This window comes from Echiichthys vipera (assembly GCF_963691815.1).
Source record: "Echiichthys vipera genome assembly, chromosome: 15".
Classification (NCBI taxonomy): domain Eukaryota; kingdom Metazoa; phylum Chordata; class Actinopteri; order Perciformes; family Trachinidae; genus Echiichthys; species Echiichthys vipera.
Genome location: NC_139840.1, coordinates 13,035,014 through 13,058,812, shown reverse-complemented (window position 1 = coordinate 13,058,812; position 23,799 = coordinate 13,035,014). Strand labels below are relative to the sequence as shown.

Below are 23,799 nucleotides of genomic sequence, written 5' to 3'. Positions count from 1 at the left end.
AAGAGGGAAACATTAAAAACCTAATGCATAATACAGCGAGAAACACCAGTGTTATACACATAGGAAGAGTCACGCTCACCCCGACAGGACTCCTAAAACCAGGTTCAGCACGAAGAAAGAGCCAATAATGATGAGAGGAATGAAGTACATCCAGTTCCATGTGGTACCCAAGGCATCGTTGGTCTGAAACCCACAACCCTCATGTTATTACATGACGACTACGGGATGCTTTTTGGTTCATTTGTAACAGCAGAACTGAAGCTCACATTATAGAGAACGGCCGTCCACCCCTCCATGGTGATACACTGGAAGACTGTGAGCACAGCAAACAGGATGTTGTCGAACTGCGTGATGCCATCATTGGGTCCGATCCAGGTGTCGTTGCAGTCGTACATCTCTGGACACTTTCTCACTCCGCAGGCGAAAGCCAACTCTGACGAGTCGACAGTCTCATTGTCTACAAAAAAGAAGCATTTAATAACTGTTACGCTCTTTGACTGATTCCACTAGCTGTCATGACGTATGTGATAAACACTGACGACTCACATTCAAGTCATGTCCTATTTTCTTTTTATTTATATATCTTGCTTGTTTTAGTATGGATCAAAGAAAACTAGACAACTAAATAAGGACTTAATTGCACATTATATATTCTGTGTCAATGGCAAATATAATGTAAATATTTTGAAGCAATATTATCCTTTAAAGAATTTGATGCTACACTTACTTGTAATAGGGAGAATAGTGCCTCTGCGATGTCATTCCCATTTCGTGCCCCAAAAGCATGTTCATGCACAATGTAACTTTGGTGAGCGGGTACAATCTCCCAGAAAAGGTACATGATGCTTTAAAGCACTGAGTCACTGAATTTTGGTGAAACTGGATGAAATGTTTTTCTGGTTTTCCCTATGATGTCCTCTGCCTCGACTCTTAGTCATTTACGGAGTTTCCTGATGTACAGAAAGCCTTACTCATTGCTAAAGTAATGCTAACTGCTAACAGCTGTTGACTTAAACCGAGTCAGCCTGTTAGCTCAGTTACCTGTGCTGCCAGGACTGGGAACTCAGAGCACCAGGGGTGTGTTAGTGTTTAGACCACTACACAACAGATTTGGACCACTGGGAGGAGGACGTTTTCAGGCCCAGAGCAGGGGGGAATGTCAGCAGGGCCTCGGTGTTGTGTCAGAGCCGAGCGAGCGCCTTTCAGCCGTCTCAACAGACATCATGGCAGAGGCACAGAGGATGATAGTTATATTAGCTAGTTTGTGGTCTCCAGCTCAAAAATGTGTTTTGCTTATTTTTTGCCCATTGCACACGAGAAGACAGTTTTCACTTCAATCTGCTGAAATTTTGTCTGTGCTCACCTTTAATCTGAGTTGAACTTGTTTAGGGACGAGCAGGATTTTGTGACATTTCAACCAGTACGCAACTTGCAACATATGGTGTGCAAACTAGAAACTGTCTTGCATCTAGTAGTTAAGCTTTTGAACAATATTTAAAAAAAATTCAATAAGGGAGAAGGAGCAGATGTATGTATTTTACATGTCTTGGATGGAATCTTTAAAATTTTAATTTTAGGGGAACATAAAAGGATTACGTTATAGCTGTAGATATTTTTCCTGCTCTAAATACTGTTCATAATTATTCAGGTTTTATATCTGAATCCATGTGTGAGTTGTGCTGGGCGATGACAGTAAATGCTATGGTGTGGCACATGATTACAGAGTAGCTGTTGACTAATTAAGCAGTAGCTAAATTGGCCAACAACATCTCTAATAATACCTCTGAGCTGGCTGCTTTATTTATTTATTTATAATTTATTAAAGTCTGAGTTTGTGTGAGATGTTCACACCTTTTGGTGTACCTGCTGGTAAACCAATCAAAGTGAATCATTAATAATCCAAAAACAAAACATGACAATAATCCTGTAAAGGCATTGGTATTGTGATAAAAGCAGAAGCACCTCAGGACAGGGGGAGCCCACAAATGGCGAGGTAGTCAAGCCAAAATGTGTTCCTAAACAATCAAACTGTTTAGACACTTTCTGTTTTATGATGAATAATGCACACTTGGAATGATCATAATGCCTTCCAACCATTAAAGCTAGAGGGTTAAAAAACGGTTGTTATTTGAGTGTTTCTAATCTAACAAGAGAATGATAGCAAAACATGATTTTTAGTTTTTAGAGTCACATCATTTGTCCCCCTTCAAACTTTAAAAGTATTTTTTGATTTCATTGAATTCACATTTAACCATAAACAAACAACATGGACAAAGAAACCACAAGTATCCAACACTATGTAATGATATTTAGTGTTTTAGGAGGTGTTTAAGACACATGCCATTCGTAAATAGTTAAAGTTGTACTCCTTCTAATTACAGGCAAGGCTGTTTTTTCTTTCAGAGCCCTCCATCTTGTCATGTTCACGGTCGCTATGTGTGTTGATGTTTGTTTTTTTTGCTCTTTTGTATTTACACATTCACCTCTACTTCCAGTCCGTGCCCAATATGTTCCCCTCTTAAATCCATACACACACACATGTTACTATACCACATCTGCCCCTACTACAAGCCTGACTCAGAAGTTGGGAGTTCCTGATTTCCGAGTACAAGTGAACACAGCATAACCATAAGTGACGATCAGGGCCAGCAGAACAACCACTGTCAGCAGCATCACTAAAATAGTGGCCTATGTACATCTAGCGAGGGAACGTCACCACTGACACGACTATTGGAATACTCGGAAAAGAAGCAAGTACTAATCCAAAGTGCTTTCTCTTGTGTCTAACAACGCGGTATAAACAGGAAATCAATAAAAAACAAAACATGTATGTGGAAATAGATGTACCGAGGATTTCGTCAGATGGCAGGCAGGTCTGGTGAAGCTTCCCGCTGTAGAACTCCAGTCCGATGATGGCAAACATAAGGATGGCGAAGAACAAGAGGAGGCCGATCTGGAGCAGCGGGATCATGGCCTTCATGATAGACTTCAGCACAATCTGCAGGCCTTGAATTATTCACAAAGAAAAAGAAATCCTGCTAAAGGATAACACTGCAGTACTTTTCTTTACACTAATGTATATGACATGTATTTGTCATTGCCCCCTCCCCTTTAGCAATAAAATAAACAAATCACCTTATGACGATGATTAAGATACATCATTTAAATTGTATGTGTTTTTCCTAACGTGAGTTTGTAACATCACAGTGATGGCAGCTGTAAAAGGTAGTTCTGCTCTACCAAAACTTAGTTTAAGAGATTAATGGGGACATATTATGAAAAAAACAATCACTCTTTCAGTGCCTGTGCACACACATTTGAGCATCTGGGGTTCCTACTAACCGACAAATTATGAAATAAGACAACAGTCAGTTGTTGCGGGCTGCATAGATCAAAAAACATGGGATTCAATAAGCCATTCAGATTTCACTCCCCTTCCTTTGTCACATGCAGGCTCATCAGAATATATCGCCCCCCAACTGAGTATCTCCACCCACGGCTTGAGAACTACCTTTGCAAAGGAGCGCCATATTTTCTTGTCAATTAGAGCAGACGTTTCAGTTTATTCAATAAGGCAGTATGAGAAGAACTATGTGTTTTTTTTTAAACATTAAAGCATGTTAACATGTTATTGTAGAAACCCAGAACAGAATATGTCCCTTTTAGAGAGAACACATTCGGTAGCCTTGAGCTCTGCTGTAAGTTTTGTTTTTCTGCTTCACTGCCTCAGGATGAAATAATTCAGTCATAACACTATAACTGCAGTAATTAGCTGTCAAGAACGGCAACAACTGCAATACGCATGGTTTTCAACATGTTTCTACATGTCTAAGCTGAATGCACATGAGCAGTAGCTTCTGAATGTTGCAAATACTGGTTAAGGTGTTTCATAAAGAATGGAAAGCTCAAATCAATGCTAAATTTATAGGCATTGAGCTTAAACTGGCCTCAAAATTAACCTTGAACCTTGAAATGATGAACAAAAACACAGGTATCGTGGTAAAAACCTATACACTTGAGAGGCTTAGCATGTTTGTGCAACAACAAATGCTATTTTTCTAAATGTTTGGACTGCAGAGATTTCATATATATTACTGACAAACACATTCTCAAGTAACTACATTTGCGAACTGTACTAAAAATCACCCGCAAAGTATAATCAATTGTCACTTGCAGCATTATAACAACTTGTTCAACCTCACAGCACAGGATTAGAGGTCAGTAACTAACTCACTGGGGATCCCAGAGACGAGTTTGAGAGGTCTCAGCACGCGCACAGCCCTCAGGGTCCGAAGGTCGACTGGGATGTTCATGTGGGCTCCGGCAGTGGCCAGGATCCTGATGGACAACATACACAAACTTGATTCAGTACATTGCTATCTTTCTTTTGTTTTAGACGGATAAATTAAAAGCTACTACTGCTATTACATGTGATGGCCACAACAGTAAGAAGACATTTGGGTTAAAAAGGAGAAAATGCAACAGAGACATACTATATTAAAAACAACATATCCACCAGTAGCTATATTTGGTACCCAGCCCAATGCTTTTCTTTCTGTGGTGTTTGACGAAATTTAATGACAAATGGGTGTAAATCAAGAAAAAAGGGAAAATAATACTAATTTGATGTCATCCAGTCGACTGTGCAGCCAACCAGCGGTACAGTGTACCAGACTGTACGGTAAGAGACAAAGAATGCACAGCTGCATACACCTGGCAGGCATCTCTACTATCTCTCTATCTACCCACGCACACATTGATGTCCCCCCACCTACACAAACAATGGAAAACAGCAACAGCCAACAGGCAACTGCCTACCAAAGTAGGCCAGAAATCACATGCGAATGTTTCTTGTAGGGATGGCCAAAAAAAAAGAAGCTGGTTTAATATCACTTTCAATTAGGTAAAACAATGTTATAGCAAATTATACAAAAGTGCTGCAATAACCCTGCCAAAAAACAGAACATTTTTCAGCTATTTAAGTCGACATCAACAGAGCCAATTTGGTGACCCGTAACCATTAAGGACTTCACTGTTGAGAGGGTCAGGTAATATTTTGAGAGATTTATTTCCATTTTTTTTCAGATATCTATCTCTCTGTTACGCACACAGAGACACAAATATACCAACTCAAAATCTTTGGACAATGTTGGGAAGTGTGGGGGAGGGTATATGTTTATATATATATGCATGTGTGTGTGTGAGTGTGTGTGTGTGTGTGTGTGTGTGTGTGTGTGTGTGTGTGTGTGTTGTGTGTGTGTGTGTGTGTGTGTGTGTGTGTGTTTGTGTGAGTGTGTGTGTGTGTGTGCGCGCGTGCATTTGTGTGAGTGTGTGTGTGTGTGTGTGTGTGTGTGTGTGTGTGTGTGTGTGTGAGAGAGAGAGAGAGCAGGGGGTAGAAAGCACATGGCAGAAACTCAAGTGTAAGCCCACGCAGAATCTCTCCTGAAAGTAGTGGGAGGGAGAGAGGCCGAATGAGCAAGTGAATGAGTGAGGCCACGTCAACACTACTGTGGATAAATCTGAAAGCGCTGTTCAAAGTGGTGAAAGCTCGTCGTCCACACCAACTTGCACAGGACCTTTTCTTAAAGTTGACTGTCAATACTGAATGCGAGGACACATGCATGGGCGAATTATGAGACACTACAAAAGATCCCGCCATCTCCTACATAGAGCAAAACACAGACTTGATGCTTTTGTCTCTCTTTACGGTCATTTTGTGTCTCTTTGTAGTCGTTTTGTGTCTCTCTGTAGTCATTTTGTGTCTCTTGGTAGTCGTTTTGTGTCTCTCTGTAGTCATTTTGTGTCTCTTTTTAAACATTTTGTGCCTCTTTGTGGTCTCTTGTGTCTCCTTTTTATCATTTTGTGTCTCTTTGTAATTGTTTTGTGTCTCTTTGTAGCGGTTTTGTGTCTCTCTGTAGTCATTTTTTGTCACTTTGTAATCGCTTTGTGCCTCTTTGTGATCTTTTGTGTCTCATTTTTATCGTTTTGTGTCCTTTTTAATCGTTTTGTGCCTCTTTGTGACCTTTTGTGTCTCTTTTTTATCATTTTGTGTCTCTTTGTGGTCTTTTGTGTCTCTTTTTTTATCATTTTGTGTCTCTTTGTGGTCTCTTGTGTCTCTTTTTTATCGTTTTGTGTCTCTTTGTAATCGTTTTGTGTCTCTTTGTAGTTGTTTTGTGTCTCTCTGTAGTCATTTTTTGTCACTTTGTAATCGTTTTGTGCCTCTTTGTGGTCTTTTGTGTCTCATTTTTATCGTTTTGTGTCCCTTTTAATCGTTTTGTGCCTCTTTGTGGTCTTTTGTGTCTCTTTTTTATCGTTTTGTGTCTCTTTGTGGTCATTTTGTGTCTCTATGTGGTCATTGTGTATCTCTTTGTAATCGTTTTGTGCCTTTTTGTGGTCTTTGTGTCTCTTTTTTATTGTTTTGTGTCTCTTTGTAATCATTTTGTGCCTCTGTGTCGTCTTTGGTGTCTCTTTTTTTATCGTTTTGTGTCTCTTTGTAATTGTTGTGTGTCTCTGTGGTCATTTTGTATCTCTTTGTAATCGTTTTGTGTCTCTTTGTGGTCATTTTGTGTCTCTTTGTGGTCTTTTGTGTCTCTTGGTGGTCATTTTGTGTCTCTTTGTGTTCATTTCCAACAGGAACGAGTCCAGATAATATGACATCATCAGGGTTATGTTTAGCCAATAGGGCTCTAGGGATGCTAATGTCAGTTTGTTAGTCAGTTGGTCGCTCAGTCAGAATAAAGATGAAATTGGAGCAGACTATAACCTAAAAACTGTTCCAGCAGCTCCGTACCATGGTTGACCCTGCAATACGTGTACTTTGTGGATTGTGTGGATTTAAAAGAAAATAATGCATTTCATGTCAGTCTTTCAAATTAGGTGTCACTATTTAAATTATGAAGACAGCTAGTGCCAGCACAATATCAATTCAAATTAATATAAATTAATGAAAACGACAAAACTACACAAAAATAAACACAAATAAATATCTATTTGGCTTTCTGTTATTTTGTAGCACTAATGAGGATGCCGAACAATCACTTTTATGTTAGTGTGGCTGTTGGATAGTGAGTGAGTGAGTGAGTGAGTGAGTGAGTGTGGCAGACAAAGAAATGACACAGCGAGAGACACTGAGACAGCGGGAGCAGAGGAGTGGGAGTGTTTGGAAATAGCCTTCAAACCAAACACGCTAAACAAAGACAGGCAGCAGCACAGCTCCTTCAAGGCTGCACTTTGAGCACAACAATTCAGTGGAGGCTCTGTCAAAATTAAAGCAAATATTCTGTTAGTGGTATCTTATGTTATGAATCATCCCTACATATACACACGCACGCATGCGCACGCACACACACACACACACACACACACACACACACACATGCACACACACTTTAGTAGTTATTTTCCTGCAGATACCAAATTCACTGAAACAGTCTTGCGATCCAAAATTTTCCAAGCCTTTCAGCTTCCAATATCACACATATATTTTTACAATTTAGTTGAGATGCTGTATGTACCAATTAGCATCTTTGGTACCAAAAACATTGTTGGATACATTAGAAAATTAGTTTGAAATGGGTTTAAATGATTCAAATGGTTTCAGCGTATCTAAGAGCTCTAGCTGTTTAATGTACAAGAAGGTCAGCAATATATTTTGGGGCTCTGCCATTAACTGATTGATAAAAAATGTTCAGCTCTGCTTTTCTTTGTCCAGATCTAATGTACTGGTGGAATTATTTTAGGACTTGACAACATGAGGTCCATTATTCAGTTTCCTTTTTTTTTTTTTTAGATGATTTTTTTATTTATTCATTTCATTTTAATTAAAGCAGTTGCACTCAGAAAATAGAATTTGTAATGGAATTAATGCAGACAGGAAAACGTATCACTTTATCAGGGTTTTCGGTACAGTATCTGACTATGATGATCTGATTAGCTCTGTACATGCATGCCCCTGCCCATTACTTGTATCGGCAGGATATGGTGTACCACAACATGCTGAGATCAAATACTGCAAAGCGCTCACTCACCATTGCACTACAAGCCCGACTTCAGTGGCCTACAGTAGCTTTCATTGACCTTGTGCAGAAACTGGTACATATTTATTTATTATTTAAGTTCATCCTTGGTGTGCACCTCTCTTAGCTGTGTGGGTATATTGCACCTAAAACTAGAAATGACGCATTCAGATGCCCCCGCACGGAAATGGGCAAACAAGGCCTTTAAATGTTCTCTGGCCTTGCAGCATGGAACCACTTGCAAACAGATTTGCAGTGAGACAGACAAGTGAAGGGTTTGGAGGCTAATTCAATTGTAACTGTAATTTTTTATTTACTTGCTGAATCTGTGAGTTGATGATGTGTGTTTTGTTTAAGGTTTTTTATGTTTGTGTTGTTGGAAACACTGTTATGTCATCTCATTGGGACTTTCCTGGTTAAATAGAGGTTTAATATACAACAATAAAGAGTAAAGAGACAATAAAACACACACACACACACACACATCACTCTACCGATTCAACTGAGAGGCTAATCGTTTTCTCGTTGGCTCTTGGAGTGAAGCACTGTTGCACAGTATAATACCAAACTGGCTCTGGAGAGGCTGAATTCATTACATGCACAGAATGCAGCCTCTCCCACACACCTCCACCTACACTAAGAACACCACCAAAAACTACAGTAATCAGCAGCATCACATTGCTCACCATTTCAACAGAGCTCTGCATATGGTAATGTGCAACTGAATCAATGTCATCAACATAATGCGTCAACAAATGACTGGCTTTGAATTAAATCAGGAAAAAACATAAACTGTGCATCTTATGGCAACATTAGTACTCCTCTCTTTAATTGGGTTTACATACCAAAACGTACTTACTTTATTACCTATACAAAAAACACATTTACAAAAGCTATTTCTAAATCCATTACTACTTTTTTTTTCTCAAATTGAACAAGCTAAAAATCTCAATTATGTATATTTTTCTATATCCATCCCAATGTCAGACAAAACATGGAACAACAATACAGCAACTTTTATGATTACTTAGACTTGCACGTTATGTTCATTTTGCACTAAATAAAAATGAAAAAAAACTCATCAATATATGAAATGATTGTCTTTATATTGGGATAGAAGATTTTTGCCATATCGTCCAGCCTATTGTCTCAAATAACAAAATGTCCATGTCGGCTGTGTACGCTATACACTGTGAAGTAGGAGGGACAATATACATTGACAGCTCACAGAAGACGGTTGATGGGGTGGGGACAGCACAGTTTTGCCCCCCATAATTCCAGCAATATATACAAACTTGACAATACAGATGAAAACTGCTTTTGCAAAGACAGAGTCACTCCTGTGTGTCTCTGTCTTTGTGCCAGATGGCTAATGAATCACTCCCAACTCCCACCCAGTTGTATTATTCATCCTGTATAAAGAGCAACAATTTTAGCAGCAAGCGTGTGTCATACAAGGAAAAGCTATATCCTTTATACAACATGATGGGGACTTGACAGTGACACCTGCATCAATATCATTCAGGTCTGATGAGGGAGTTATCAGAACTAATCTAACAACACAAGGGCAACAGGTTCACTGGCAACAATCTGTACCTCCAGCCTTGTAAATGGAGCACACACAAACACATGCAAAAGTCATTTGGGAGACATTTTGTTGCTAATCAAAGCACCAGCGCCTGTTTCTGTTTGCCTCAGGATACAATTGACCATTTTAGAAAATCTGTGAATTAAATTGGTTTGTGGGTAACTTGTTCTAGCTGTTTGCTACACACTCTTTACTCAGATTACAGATTTTAATTGAGCCCAGTGTCCCAGCAGATTCGCTTCTAGCAATTCATTAATATGAAATGAAATGAATGCCACCAGCACTGGCCCAGTGGCCTCGATTTTATTCCCAACTGGCCTCTTTGACATGTGTGTTTTCTTTTAAGTCTGACTTACTTGTTCTGTACCACCAGTGTGTGTGTGTGTGTGTGTGTGTGTGTGTGTGTGTGTGTGTGTGTGTGTGTGTGTGTGTGTGTGTGTGTGTGTGTTTCAGAAAGAGAGAGGAGAAGAGAGAACCATATGTGCTATAAGAAAATGTGTCAGATAGGTGGCAGGAAACCAGGTCGTCAGTCACCAGCTGTGGCTAGAATTGGGCAAGATGATCTGTAGGCTGCAGAAATGACACTTTCTGCATTTTACACTGTGAGTGACATGATTTAAATGGTACGAGAGGAAACTTTAACAGTTAAGGTATTTTTTTTTGGAGTAACTCCACTGTTGGGCAATGGTGCAGGGCAAACCTGCAGTAAATGTTGTTGTTTTTTGGCCACTTGGGTGAAGAGGAAACAAGATGTGAATACAACATTGACGTATCATTATGGCTGTCCGCAACTAAGGAAATTCTTAGTCGACTAACACGAATTTGTCGACTAATCAATTAGTTGATTGTTATTTGACAGATTTGTACAACGGAGTTTCCCCACAAAGAATCACGAAAAAGCACCACTTTAAACATTGTGTTTACCAGAGAGGTTCTCATAAGTTTCTCGGAAATAAGTCATTCAGCATGAAAAAAGCATAAAAATGACTAATCGGGGCGGCCAGTGGCAGCAGTCGCCCTATGTAAAGAGGCTGAACGACCCCAGGGCAGCAGCTGCAGGTTCGACTCCAACCTGCAGCCCCTTTCTGCATGTCTCCCCCTCTCTTTCACCCCATTTACTGTCTTTCCTATCTGATAAAAGTTTTGAAAAACTGGCAAAATAATCTTAAAAATTACTACTCAACTAAAGAAATCTAAGTCAACTAAATAGCCCCACATATTATAAGCATTTCTGTTAATATGGTGAAATTGTCAAAAAATTGTTGCTCATTTATACATCCAGCGGATAGGAAGCATCATTTCATTTATTTGGATTTTTTTTCTGGCCACCTGATGAATGTAAGTCCAATGTTCAAGCTCTTTTAGCTCCAAATGGAAATATCTTGCGCTTTCACTGCTAAATGCTCCACTATTTTCACCAGCTCTCTCTCTCTGTCTGTTGTTTGGTGTCTAGTGAGTTTCTGGAGCTAATTTCACTGAAAACAGCTGCTTGTTGCTGCATAAAACAAGCTATGAGAGCAGTTACAAAGTATAAAGTTCCATAAAGTCGAAGGGCAATAATGATAATGACCACTTTTACATTGCTTTGACATTAGCATTTGATACATTATTTCAAAAATAATATTATAGCCTCTTTAAGGTACACTGCATTTAACTTTTGGACTGGATATCATAGTGTCTTAACCGCAGATAGACACACAGTAGAAGTGGAGAGATTCGTCGATTGGTCTTCTATCATAGTTTTGGACCGTTGGCTGGGCAAACAAAATCTGTAAACTAGAGTAAATCCTGTACTTTAATTTCACATATAGGGGAGGTAAAAAACGATGAATCAGTTAACTGAGAAAATAATCATCAAAAATGTATCAACAATGTCAATAATTGTTATGTAAGACACACATTTTCAAGTTCCCACTAGTGTGTTTTGGAGGACTGTAATTGGGTGCACACCGCAGCTCGATCTGAACTCCAAACTCCATCAAACTGTTACACAACTTGCACCGCTGGCCTTCAAGTGATATCCTACGCCAACTCTCTATTGTTAGCAACACTCACTTTTTTAATGCTTGATGGGCGGCTGCTAAAAGACAACAGTTCTGTGCAGCTGTGGTTATTCACAGCATAATCTTGCAGCAAATTTATTTAGCCATACTTTGTTGGAACAATGACTGAAACACACTGAGAAGAATATGGGAACCGAGAAGTGTATGATGCTTTAGGTGTGGTTTGTTGCTGTAAGGTTCTTCTAACAGATGTTAAATCCATTGTAACTGCTTTTACTACAGAAAAAAAGGAAACTACAAATTAAAAGCCTGATTGACAAATCATATTAAACTATTACACCTTTGCATTTTCATATCATTGGAGTACTTTTGTACAGCTTACTGCATTTTATGTTTTTATATCTTGTACGTATTTTAACCTATACGTTAACCTGTCTTATTTATTCTGTGAACCTCGTCAAAGACACATTTCCACTGCTTTGCAATGGATGATACATTTTTCTGATTCTGATTCTGATTCTGATTGAAAATGTAATATGTCATTTTAATGACATGTTTCTCCTGCCTTGCGTTTCTAGCACTGTATATCAAAACACAACTAGTCAAAGGCTTGTGAATAAGAAGAAGAATTACTTTATTGATCCCGCAACGGGGAAATTTAATTTTTTCACTCTTATTATTAAGCATGTTACACACACTGGCCCGAAATACACACATGCACAAAGGGGACCTATACATGCAATTAAGGACAGATGTTAGAGCGAGGGGGCTGCCAGTGACCGGCGCCCCGAGCAGTTGGGGGTCCGGTGCCTTGCTCAACAGCACTTCGGCAGTGCCCAGGAGATAAACTGGCACCTCTCCAGCCACCAGTCCACGCTCCATACATGTTCCACACCGGGACTTGAACCAGTGACCCTACGGTTCCCAGCCAAGTCACCTATGGACTGAGGTGCTGCTGCCCCCATAACTAGCTGTTTCTTTGTACAAAACAGACACTGCTTTGTTTCTTTACGCTAGCGAGCCATTTATTGAGTAACTGAGAGCAAAATGTTTTGTAGAAAACTTAAACAGATGCCTAATGAGATCATTTCAAAGCATCCCAATAAAGCAACCAGTGTTAACAACTGTTAGATTCCTAAACCAGACTAAGCGCTTTAACCTTGCAAATTCAGTAAAAATCTGTCAACAAAACAGCTGTTGATTGTTTGGACCGGCACTAACTGGTCTGTAAATGTGATGCTGATGTGCCTTTTATGTAAGAGGCAGAGAGAGAGAGAGAGAGAGAGAGACAGCGGGATAGAAAGACAGACAAAGAAATAAGAGAAACTGAGAAAGAGAAATATGTGGGTGTCAGGTTGACATGAGATGTCAACAAGCCAACAGCAATCTTCCCTGCATGCTCAATACTGTACACTTAGCTATAAACATTATACAAGTGGTAACAAGGCTTATCTCCTGCACAATTAATTCACTAAACATTGTCTTCATGGGAACAAATGAAGAATGTCTTCCTAGACAAATAACCAAGTCCAGTTGCTTTTGACTGAAATTGCTTTGGGGATAACAATGACCTGGACAAATGAGAACATTCACAGGCTTAAGTATTTCATTGTGTTTTGAATTTTTTTTTTCTTCTACCGTTTGTTTCGACTCTCCTTTCGTCTCTCTTTCGCACCATCCATCTATTCTTTTAATGCTTTCGCAAAACAGCACTGCATTCACATTTAATTCAGAGGGGGGCGAACTGAAGCAGGTTTTAGTCACAACTGCCAATCCACTTATCCACCCACCTATTGCTGACTGCAGTGGAAACACATATTTCCTTGCATTTATGTGTTGGGATTTTCTGCGTATGCATGCAGTGTTAATATATATATGGAGAGGAAAATCAACAACAACATAACAACAATAAAGAACTGCCATAGGGTCAACCCCTGCTGACCATCTGTCAGACATGAGGCTGCACCACATGGAGATTAGAAGCCTTTAAAATGCAACACAAGCACACGTGGTGACAGTAATGATAACCGTTGACACAAGCAGCGTCCCACACATGAATGCACCAACATGACTTGACAATCAGCGTCTTCAAATGAATCTTTTGGTTCACCAGCCACAGTCTGGTAAAGTAGAAATGAATTCTGTCAAAAATTAATTGCAGGATCATTTGCTAAGCATTAATTGAAAAACTTTGTTCTCCATTCTCTCATACAATTAAGTTCAACCAAATTCAGAACTAGAAGTAGGCGTACCTCCAAGCGCACATGTACTCAAACCCACACTACTTTGCTGAACTTCAAATGGATTCTAAAAGGTGGGCAATATTATATATTTTTCCTTTAAAGAAACCCCATAAAAAAGACCATAATTAACTATTTTATTGCTCTTACTAACAAGCCTGTGTTGACAAAGCCTGATATTGTGCCTTTGCCATTGTTGTCCAAAATCACATTAATGAGCCATGTTGCAATTATTACAAGGGGTGACATGTTCCTTTTTACGATAAACACGACCAAGGTAGATTATTTTGAGTCCATCCCACATACACCATCCTGCTGTTGGAAATACGTACTAGAGTACTGAATGTGTATTGATCTGCGGCTGAAAATAGTCCCTACCAATATGCTATTTACTCCTGCACTATTTACTCCTGCTTGACTGAAGCGTGTTAAAAACTACAGTGTAGAGCTTTTTTAAATGAAACTGTATATTTGTGACTTGTTTACATCCTTTTTCTCAGTATGTAGGGGTCATGAAAAGGCTGGGGAAGTTGTAAAGGTTTTGGTCTTTTCATCTGACTTATTAACAGTGAGAAATGTACAGAATAACGGCAGCATTATCCTTGAAGTTTGCAGAGCTTAGAATTAGTTATTATTAAATATTAGGTCAGAGATGATATTATATTTTAACTGTGTTTGGGTACATTTATCTTCATTATTTGTCCCATTATTCTCAAAAGACATACAAAAGTATGTTCCATTCTAGTACAGAGAATACCCTTTATCTTGTTAGCTAGTTAGCTGGCAGAGCTAACGAACTGTTGCTCCAAGCTTCGAGCGCAAAAAAATCACTTTAATGACATAAAGTTACTGTTAAATAAGATATTTAGAGATAATAAACAGCCAAAGAAATGGATTCTACTGTTGCATAGTGGAAACGGTCCCAGGGATGTCAGTATTGACCAATTGTGCTATTAACTATATTTCCATAACGCCATTGGTTTCATTCCTAGTCCAGACCATTTTAGCACTACTAACATCTGTTTACAGCCAGAAAAACTGTACAATATATCATAACATATAGCAACAACATATGTCAATATAACTGTATATGCAAACACAGCAGAAGGCTAGAGAAACACTCACTCACTACTTATCGATACAGAAAAGCCAAATTCCACTTCTGCTCTACAGTTAACTTCTGCTCCACTAGCTTGTGTTGCTTTGCCAGGGCTTCCCTGTGTACGACTAATGGTAAATGTTTTACCTCCCAAACTATAAAAACATGCACAATTTGGAACAGCCTCAACAATAACAGCAAAATAACACTTTAATCTAGTAAACCTTTTTCACAGCAGGCATTTTCACATGCCACAGGACAAAAATACAAGTGTAATTAATAATGTTAATGATGGCTGTATTTCACGTAGGTGAGCCAGCTCCAGGGTCCTGCTATTGTGCATATTCGCTCACTGGAATGAATGGCTTACATGGAACTGAGCCACCATTAATGCTATTAGTCACACCTGTGCTTTTCCCACCTCTGACTGCTTTAAAAAAGATCTATTAAGCATCCAGACAGAAGGAAAAAAAAAAAGGAGGAAAGCTTTGCAAGACGTTTATACTCTACTGCCAGTCCAAAGTCTAAGTGCAATTGCTTTGCTCTGATTTGACTGGCAGAGTGTATGGAGATGTTCAAAAAGTTGGTTAGCTACAGAGAACTGATATCCGTTCCTCCTCCAAAAACAGATTTCACCAGTATGCTTGGCAAGAAACAACTTGACAATGTTTTTACAACAAACATTTCTTATTTCCAGGTTGCCTTGACGACTAAATGATGTCACTCACCCACTGAGCACAACTATGAAGTCCATGACGTTCCAGCCGTTCCTCAAGTACGAGCCTTTATGGAAAACAAAACCGAGGGCCAACAGCTTGATCCCCGCCTCGAAGCAGAAGATCCCAATAAAGTACGGCTCCGTCTTCTCCTGTAAAAGTAACGTATAAGAAATAATGTGAAAGAAACAGGTCAGTCACACATAAACACAGTGTACTGTACAGAAAGTGTGTGCAGCAGTGGGGTAGAAAACAAATTGCCATGTCATGATAGCTCATACATTTCCACAGTGGTGGGACAAGTACTCATGTCCTTTACTTTTCACTCCTTTAGTCCTTAAGAAAATGTAGCAATACCACAACAAAAAATTAAAAAGTAAAAGTCCTACATTTACAATCTTACTTAAGTAAAATGATCAAAAGGATCATGAAACTTACATTACATACAGTATTATTAGATTGTTATTACTGACTTATGAATGTGTTCACATAAATTTACCGTAAACAGCATTTAAAAGCATATTTTAAAAACATCTAATCTGAATCTATAACTACCTTTATTAAATAAACTTAACATGTTTTATATATAGAAACATACAATAATAGTTAGTGACTGTGAAATTAATATATAGGAGTAAAAAGTAGTAAAATTATACCTAAGTAGAGTGCTGGAGTAAATGTACTCAGTTGTATATGTGGCTTTTATTGCCATGTTTCCAAAACTTAGTAACATAGTAACAGTGTTAGCTTTCTTAAAACAGGCATATCTTTGTCATCAATTTCTGTCCCAAACTATCCACCACCGTTTCAAAATGCTACATGCTTATATCAAAGTAGATACCCTTACATAAAAAAGGGAGGTTTCACTTTTGGAGGATTTTGGAACTTGATTACTGCATTTTATGGCACAAAAACTTGATGGATCACTTGAGGATGTGAAAACAGATTTTGTCCTCACCAGTCTCTTTGCCATGGGGGTCTTATCCTCTCCAGGGAGGTGCTGCTCCAAGGCTAGGACAACACAGTTAGCGGTGATGGTGGCAAGGATCATGTACTCAAATGGTGTAAAGGCCACAAAGTTAAGGAAAGTACTTAAGTATCATAACACTAGGAGACAACACACAAATGAGCACACAAAAACAAACAAATATTGATATTGTAGATCCGCAGTACAACTACATTCTAAATCCCACAAATACTTTAAAGTTTGCGTGGTTCAGTGGAAAGGAGAAAAAAACAGAGATGGAATAAATGACAGATGAATTATGTCATGGTTCATATACTCTGGTATTGGAGGCAATCTGTTAGAGATATTGCAGTATCCATGGCAACCTGCCTTTAAAAGTGCTTTTCATGAAGAGGAAAAAGAGGCAGGTTAGGGAGGGAAAGAGAGCACAAATGAAGGCACCTTGGCCTGACTGTTTTAACTACGCAAACTACAGCAAACAGTCCGCATAACCACTTTCACTACATACAGCTGACACCACAGTACACTGCAGTGTGCATTATACAGTTTATCAATTTTAGTGTAGAACATCTCTTTGCTACTAAATAAAAGCAGTCAACGTTTTAAGCTTGAACTGTTTGATTTTGAGTTGAATACTCATAATAAAACAGGAGCAACGACACGTTTAACTACAGTTTGAACTTTGAAAAAAGAGATGTTACACATGTTTTTATTATGACTGGATACATGATAGTCAGAAGATTAATCATGAAATAATCTGATAATATCCTGGAAAAGGTCCAAACATTTCCTGCTACTGTTTTCAGACTGTTGGTCGGACAAAACAAAGGATTATTTTAAGATGTCACCTTGGGCATTTTACGTAATTTCTAACATTTTATAGACTATTTGTAAAAAATAAATTAAAAAAATCCTTACCTGAGAACTCGTAGAAACATTGCAATAGTTTGTGGAAATAATTAAAGTTGAATTAGAAACAGTCTCACATGTTCTGAATAAAATGTGCAAATAAATAATAAACAAATGTAACGAAAGCTGCAATCTTCAATCAATCAGCTGAAATTATTAGGTGATTAATCAATTATTGACAGAAAAATAATTAAAGGTCCCTTATCAACACATTATTTTCTTATAGTGTGTGTCCTAACATTTTCACCTTCTGCCTGAAACACTCCGTTTTAGTGCCTGTCTCTTTAAGACCCCCTCCCGAAAAAGTCCAATCTGCTCTGATTGGTCAGCGTTCTAGGCGTCTGCACCATCACTGCAGTCGGGGGATGTATTTTCTTGATGAGACTCCAATTTGGTCTGAATATTACCTTAGGTTTTAAAGCATGCAGGTTCACATTATTTCTCGTTTCTATAGTTTCTCAGCAGTTACATCTAACTTTGTCAAAGCTGAAACATCTGTATGTGTGCGTACATGCATGGGCCCTATGGCTACAGTATGTGAATACTATATGTGCGAACCAGCATGCATTGCGTGTGACTATATGTGCCCCAACACTTGTATGTGCCTGTGACTTTCCGTGTCCTGGAGTTCCCATGAGGCAGCTGCTCCTTGTTATTAATTTTCCTGCCTTCACTGAAAGGGGGTCACTGACTCACAGAGGAGCGCGGTGATGGGGGCCTCTGGGACCCACAACGACTCACATTGACAGGTCCACAGTGTTGCCATTGAAGGCAGTTGAAAATAGATATAGGGGGAAACACTTAATAAATCTCAGCCGCTCTACTTGCCCTCACCTTTTACCAATATACTAAATAGAGACTATGCATGTTTTAGACCATTTACGATGAATCACATACAGTTTACCATAGTGTTGTCTTTTGATATTTTAATATATTTTTTTCTGATTTTCTGTGCAGTAGTTTGTTTTATTTCAGTACAAAAATCAATTTCCTCACTCTTGAAATGTAGAATAGGGCGTAGAATTCTTTGCCTTCCTTTGTCAGTGTATCGGGATTGTTTTTACGTTTTTCACTGGATTTATAGCACATCCTTTGGTTTCATTTGATGTAATTGAATCAAAGCACCTGATGATTATTTTCACTACTGATTATTCTGCCATTTAATTTTTGGGTTAATAAAATCATCACAATTGAGAAGCTTAGGGGATGTTTGGTATTACGTTTGAAATTTGACCTAAATTATAAACTAGTTCTCATAATTAATGCAAATTTTTTTTTTTGTTTGCAACTGATTGATTTTTCATCCGTATATGAAGAAAATGTACAAAGACTTTTGAAACTGCTGAGATGTGAATTCACCACAGTCAACATCAAGTTGATAGTTTTTTGTCAAAGTTACATTCTTAATGGAGTTTGATAGATAAGATAATGAATTAAAGCTTTAGGAGTACGCGTATGGGTCTCTTTGTTATATGCAAATGAATGGAAAAATATAAATAATCAGCAGTGATGTAAAGTAAACATGAAGGATGCAACTAATGAATAATATCAGAATCCATGAATAAGTTGATTACTTTTGAGATGTATCCATGGAAATATAACTTAAACTATATACTATAAAACTATAAACTATATATATATATAAAACATCAGAAAATAGCAAACGCTATTCGCTATAGTTTCCAAGACTCCAAGGTGAAATCTTCAAATACCTTGTTTTATCTGACCAACAGTCAAAAACAAAGAAAAGCACATTTTCTGTTACAGGAAAAACTGGTATGCTTCTTTGAACTTATGGTGCTGAGACTGTGGCCTACATTGGGCGACAGTAGTCCCAGCAACTTCTGAACTTGTGAGAAAGATCACACTGCAACACTTCCAATGTGTTTGTGCAGGAACATACAATCAAAGAAACACCACTGCAATGAATGCACATGAATCTGATTTTTTTACTAGCGACCTCAGAAGTTGGACGCTGTGAGCGAAAATCTGGGTCTCACTCAGTCAGTACTCTGACATGTGCTGCTTTTTCAGCCCACGATCCATCACAGTTGGCCAGCTCTCTCCCACATTCCTCTGCCTCTGTGATACCGACAGTCACATGAACATGCTGCCAGTGGCCAGCTAGTCCTGACCACTAGCCCCACTCCCACACACAACACAGAGTCGGTGGTTAGGTAACAGTGGGAGACTGGCATGCAGCACTGAAGGGGGTGTAAGACAGGAGGAGCAAGTGGGTAGATATGGCAGCTGAGAGATGTTGAACTGATTATGCTTTTAAAATATCTAAATATGTACACGATTTCTCAGGAAATCGCTTGGTTAAAGTAAACAAAAATAAATAGATTGAAGTGAACAAGACAAGTTGCACTAACACATTCTTATGTTTGGCCTGTAATTAGTGTTCACACATACATATTGCCTGTGTTCACATTACATGAATTTGCTGCAGTTGCTAGAAAAAAAAAAATAACATGCCCGATCATCTTTGTTAGATCTGCAGAACTTCAGCGGAGATAAACTGTTGGCCGAGGCTGCATCAGGAAACAGAGAAAACGCTGCCTGGTGGATTTGAACTGACACCTACTCATGGCCAGGTTCATATTCCAATGAGCACTAAGGCAGCAGAGATGTGCCTACATGCCACCCCCACAGTGAGCAGAGCTGCTTCTAATGATCAGCACATGCTAACTTTCTGTCTTCTGCCAACACCGGAGCACATGGAGCCCACAGATCAGGGGTGGGCAATTCCGGTCCTAGAGAGCCACTGTCCTGCATGTTTTAGGTTTCTCCCTACTCTTACGAGCAAACCAATAGAAACAGGTGTGTTAGAGCAGAGAGAAACCTAAAACATGCAGGACAGTGGCTCTCCAGGACCGGAATTGCCTACCCCTGCCACAGATTAATACAATCAGGGCACAGTGACTGAGAAGAAAGTTAAATTCCGCTATGCAGAGGAATTCATTAATCTACCTAATAATAATCAGCTGGTGAGCATTACACAGATAAGCAAACATTGAACAAAAGAGGAGACAAATGAGAAGAAGTCATGCATAAGACATGCAACACTGAGATTACACTTAAGAATCTGTAGTTGTGTCACTTTTTAGGCATAAACGTAACATTCAGGAGTAGTTGTACTGTATGTCTGTGCTGCATGCTTCCCATGCTGCATGTAGCTGTCCATGGTGCTGAACTGAGAACATGCATTTTCTCTATAACAAACTGTAAGTAAAGCATAGACCAATTGAACTTCTTTAACGGAAGGATATGGCCATTCAATGATTCTTCTTGCCGTTTTCCTAATGATGTTGTCCTCTGCGAATATGAAGAGCGACCTGTTGACGGTGAGGCAGTTCTGCCGGTGAGGGACGGGGTTGTACAGAGCCATGGTCCGGGCCCGCTGCGCCTTGGCTTGTTTCATGGAAGCCGTCAGCGCCGCCGCCGCCGCGTCCTGTCCTTCTTCTCCGCCTTGCTCCACGTCCCCATCTCCGGAGTCCACCGTGCCGGGAGCGGACTCGTCTCCAAACCGAGCCATTCTACAGAGAGATGAGGAGACCTCCGGCTTAGAGAGTTTCACTACAGGACTTCTATTTTAAAAGAAAAAATGTGAAGTGGAGCTAAACGAAGGGGGGGGGGAAAGGATCCACCTTCAATCTGGTGACACCTTTACGAGCGCCAAGATTCCCCCCAAAAGTTGCAGATTCCTAGCACTCCATATTCTCGAGAAAAAGAGGATTATGTCATTCAGTTGGCTTATATTTTATGCAGAAAAAAAACATCCATTTACTCAATGACGATTCAGGTGCAAAATCTCTGTTATCCCATCTGCTTATCAGCGCGTTACAATCAGCCCTGAACAACTTTTGATACGTGCGCGTATCTAAACTCTGCAGGCAGCGGAGGGAGGATTAAGAAGAAAAAAAAGATCCACCGTGTTTTAACCTTTCTATTTTCGATCAACGTCCGAGCTCGTTTCGATCTGACAAAGCAACAGCTGTGTGATCAAAAACTACTCTGCTCATTAGATGGAGAGATCCGAGGGAAGTCTTCGCAAACTTTACGCATCTTCTCCACTCGGTGAACTTGACGAAAGAAAGACCTCACCTGAAAAAGAAGCCTGTTTAACGCGTCTTAACCGGATTCTTTATAATATTAATATATTTTTAAAAAACCCGCACATTCAATTATTCTCGAATCAGTGGAAAATGTAGCGACAGAGTTGCTTGAATCGCTAGATCATCTTACATCGTCTTATTACCTGCTGGGAAAATGATCACGCAGCCAGCAGCACTATAGCAGCCCCCTCCCACAGTAATATTTCATGATGGCGATTTCGAAATTCATCTGAATGAAAGCTGGTGAAGAGGTGGGATATATATTTTTGTTACCATAGCAATTACAGTTTACAGAGGATGAACAAAAACAAAAAAAAAGCCTATATACAGTAGTCTGTGTGGGTATGTGGTTCAAAAAACAATTATGTAAAAATATTAGTGGGTGCAGAATACATTTAACACTGGAGAGACAATGCACAGACAGAGGCAACAAGTGTGTGGATATGGCAAGCAGTGAAATAACCTGACCTAAAGGTGATTTATAGAACACGAGCTTGACTCATTTCCCCATATGCAGACACCATTGTCATATTTTCATTAATGGAGACGGAGTTGCACTATTAAAACATTTAACAACTAGGCCATCGTGCTAATATTGGAGTAAAAGTCAGGATTAAAAATAGAGCATGAAATAGATCTTAGGGCTGCTCCCTTTTTGAGGGAGCAGGAAAGAAAGCAGGGTCTTTTTCACACTCAGTGCCACAAGTGAGACCTCATTAGGCAACTGGGCTTTTTCGCTCCATCTGCTGCTCTCCTCCCTTCCCCACTGTTTCCTGAAGATGACCACTTCAGCCCCCACAGCTATTATTCAATAGTGGCTGAAGCCGCTGTTCATCACATCAAACAAATGCAATTAAAAGCCCCGGCATCATCTGTGACACAAAGTATCGCTCTCTGCCGCTGACTGACGGACTCAACTGTGCAGCAGCACGATGCAGGTATGACAGTGTGCAGATGGGCAGTGAGGCAGAGCTCAGACAAGGGGGGGAGCAAGCCAAAAGAGAGTGACAAATGTATGCTTGGCAAACAAGTCGAGATCTGGGGGAGAAGAAAAAAAACAGATTTAACAGGATCTATGAATAAGTCTCTAAGTGAGCTCCAAAAACTGCGGCATGACTCTTGTTGCCTCCTCTTTCTAATCTGCATGAAGCGGGCGGGCGTGTCACTTGATGCAAAGCAGGAGAGCAATCTAAGGTTTCACTGACCTGTTCAGTTGTCATAGCATGATGACAATCAGCATGTGATACGTATGGTTTGCATACTAGTATCTGCAACATACAGTATATCACACTCACTAAACTCACTTAAAATGTGTTACATAAGCATTCATTACAAAAAAACATCATCTACTTCCATGCTGTCCAACAAAAATATCTGTCCATCTTTGCAAACTGTATCTCTCTCTCTCTCTTTCTCTCTCTCTCTCTCTTTCTCTCTGTTTCTTTCTCTCTCTTTGCTGTTGTTTCCATAGCAACATTGCTCTCTCGAATCCCTGCTCCGTTCTGTTCATTTCTGCCAACAAAAGCCATGTTGCACAATAGAGCAACCTCTTCCTACAGAAATCTGTTTCTCCCAACACACAAACATACACACACACCTCCCCTCCATCAGGGTCATTGGACAAACTACACTGACGGTCCATGGTGATGTCTGCTCTCAGAGTGTTTAGCTTTTGTTTCTGCCCATGCTCATAGCCAACTCATAGCCTTCTAAAAATAACCATGAAAACTGTTAGCGGATAAAAGAAGAGAAGCTCATATCAATTTGGATGTGTGAACTAGATTCTTATGTCCATTGTCCAGCAGAAAACATCTTTAGAAACGCCGCTCAGGGGAAGACAGATGAGTGAGGCTACAGGTGACATGCACTGTGTGTTGAAACGATAATGGGCGTTCATTTTGCCTGAACTCTGAAGAGCATTTATATAATTGCAGACAGGCTTTCATCCAGCATTGACTGGAGTGGTTTTAGCATTTTATTTTTTCTCTCTGTTTCCTAGCAACAGATATCATCTCTGAGTTATGTCAGTTTGATTTGTCCAATAACCGCTGCTTATATCATCGCAGATTGGTGTGACACTGTGCCACTTTATCTTGAAACACATTAACATTATGGTTGTTTCAGAGATATCTTACAGCCCTGCA

General features: G+C 39.5%; 1 protein-coding gene across 1 annotated transcript in view; it reads right to left on the bottom strand.

Annotated features, from left to right (window-relative positions):
• Positions 1-23,799, bottom strand: part of cacna1eb (calcium channel, voltage-dependent, R type, alpha 1E subunit b) — a gene marked incomplete at both ends in the record, with an annotated part of 56,345 nt that overhangs the window by 28,972 nt on the left and 3,574 nt on the right. The window contains 7 exons of the mRNA XM_083927929.1: positions 80-183; positions 267-457; positions 2,848-3,006; positions 4,235-4,338; positions 15,674-15,813; positions 16,620-16,715; positions 20,800-21,076. Coding sequence (XP_083784055.1) covers positions 80-183; positions 267-457; positions 2,848-3,006; positions 4,235-4,338; positions 15,674-15,813; positions 16,620-16,715; positions 20,800-21,076 — 1,071 coding nt within the window. The remainder of the gene's footprint in view (positions 1-79; positions 184-266; positions 458-2,847; positions 3,007-4,234; positions 4,339-15,673; positions 15,814-16,619; positions 16,716-20,799; positions 21,077-23,799) is intronic.